The sequence below is a fragment of the Lactuca saligna genome, chromosome 9, assembly GCF_052625555.1.
Source record: "Lactuca saligna cultivar CGN05327 chromosome 9, ASM5262555v1, whole genome shotgun sequence".
Taxonomy (NCBI): Eukaryota; Viridiplantae; Streptophyta; class Magnoliopsida; order Asterales; family Asteraceae; genus Lactuca; species Lactuca saligna.
The window spans coordinates 53741520-53743388 of NC_136425.1; the positions used below are offsets into that span (position 1 = coordinate 53741520).

Below are 1869 nucleotides of genomic sequence, written 5' to 3' on the forward strand. Positions count from 1 at the left end.
TTATACTCTTATCAGAGAGAAAAGAAACCCCGTATTTGCACTACCCCTCTTACATATCCACATGCTATCCTCCATATATTCAAAATTGGACGATGGACATACCAAAAAACCGAAGGCGAGTGCTATCTCCCGATGGTCAACTGAATGACAAAAACGACACAAGTTACCATATAATTATACATAATTACGGTATACATCAAACGTAAAAGAGAAATTAAATATCCACCTACCTTTCATGTTTATACATTTTTTTCGGTGTATTACGACATAGCCGTTTGTTAGTCTTTCCGAACAAACTATCAATACACAAATACACGTAACTCATTAATATTGTAAATAATTTTTTTTGTTGTGTGAATAGAAAAGGTTTCTGCTTCATCTCGTGGACACAACTTATAGTTGTAATTAAATATTTATCACAAAAAGAATATATTATACAAAATTGACTTTGAAAATAATTATTTTAAATATTAACCCACGAAATAATGACCCATACGATGAATCATGATATACAAAACTTCTTAATCAAAATTTCATTAAAACTAAGTTCTAAAATAGCGCAAATTCCATAATCGACAGTAAGTACAGATTGATAATCTTTCTGGTGATCTAATTAACACCCAGAAGTCGATTATGTATAAGCTATATATGATTATATACATTTACGGATGAACAGCTTCAACAAGGCAACAAGAATGTAGAAATTTCATGCCCGAACAACTCTACCACCTGGTGATCTGATCCGAAAAACATGCTCTTCGCCCGTGCATTTATCTACTTTAACCACCCAATGACTTGGCCTCCCGCCCTTGTTGCCGCCGTGGCCACCGTTCTTGCCACCACCATTAACAGACCGTCCGGCGATTCTCATCAATAGCAACCCTTCTCCAATCGGCAACAAGTGACTGTTTAATCTGCTCCAAACCCAGGAATCTTTCCAAAAAGCGTTATACCCCAAAACAATCGTACTCTTTTCTCTTTCGGTTTGTATCGCTCCCAAAATCCCTTCATGATTCTCTAGATTGCAGTCGATAACTACAAGATCGGCAGATTTGTAGTCATTTGACAAGAGAGTTTGAGCATTTCCTACAACAAACTCTACTTGGTTCGCATCTGAGCTAAGAGCTTGCTTGGAAGAGTGAAGCTCCTCGATTCCCTTCACGATGCAGATCAGCCTGCCACCAGTTTGATGAGATGCAGCAATGAGGCCTTGGATGGTGGAGCCGGCCGCCTCAGCACATGCAACCACCATGAGTTGAGCGTTATTTCCGGCTGCAATGGCCGATATGAACTCTGCAACATCTGGTTCATTAGCTCTCTTACCCTGAAATTATGAAAAGAGGAGTTTAGGAGATTATACATTGAATCTTTGAACGAAACATTGTTCTTTTGTTATATTTTTAACAATGGCTAAATTGAAATGAAAAAGATTGGTTCAAAAAGTTGATCAAGATTTCTCATAAATTAACCTACCATTTTCATGGTTTTGATGTAAGCTTCAGTGGCGTTTTCAGCTGACCAGTAGTTCATTCTCTTTTCTGTATTGTCTCGTTGAAGCTTTTGGAGAAGAAGAAGGCTATTTGAACTTGAATATGAATGATTATGCTTTGCCCATGTGGGTGGCTATATATAGATGCCAAATTAAATAAACAATATATGAGATTGATACATTTAATTCACAAGTGGGGTTGCTGGCTTGACTCCCTGACTTTCATCCGAAGGTTTATGTATCATAACAGTGTAAACCAGTTGGCCCATTACTCAACAAATTTAAAGGATAATGTGTAGGATCAAGGCTGCATATTCCTAAAGCATTATTAAGAGAGATCATGGGTTCAAATCTCTAAGAGACTTAGATATTGTTTAAGA

At 37.2% G+C, this 1869-nt stretch overlaps 1 protein-coding gene across 1 annotated transcript; it reads right to left on the reverse strand.

The window, feature by feature from the left end:
* Window positions 1-547: 547 nt before the first annotated feature.
* Window positions 548-1607, reverse strand: LOC145014326 (uncharacterized). The gene is made up of 2 exons (XM_078972709.1): window positions 1474-1607; window positions 548-1324 (listed from the first exon to the last, which is right to left on the reverse strand). Exons 1-2 carry the CDS (start codon window positions 1528-1530, stop codon window positions 707-709), a joined length of 675 nt encoding a protein of 224 aa, XP_078828835.1. The 5' UTR covers window positions 1531-1607; the 3' UTR covers window positions 548-706.
* Window positions 1608-1869: the final 262 nt, after the last annotated feature.

What these genes read in the sequence shown, in the direction of transcription:
- LOC145014326 (XM_078972709.1), bottom strand. Translation starts at nt 1,530, where the DNA reads ATGAACTACTGGTCAGCTGAAAACGCCACTGAAGCTTACATCAAAACC. An exon ending in ACATCAAAACCATGAAAATG is followed by an intron (nt 1,325 to 1,473) that starts GTAGGTTAATTT and finishes TCATAATTTCAG; the next exon opens with GGTAAGAGAGCTAATGAACC.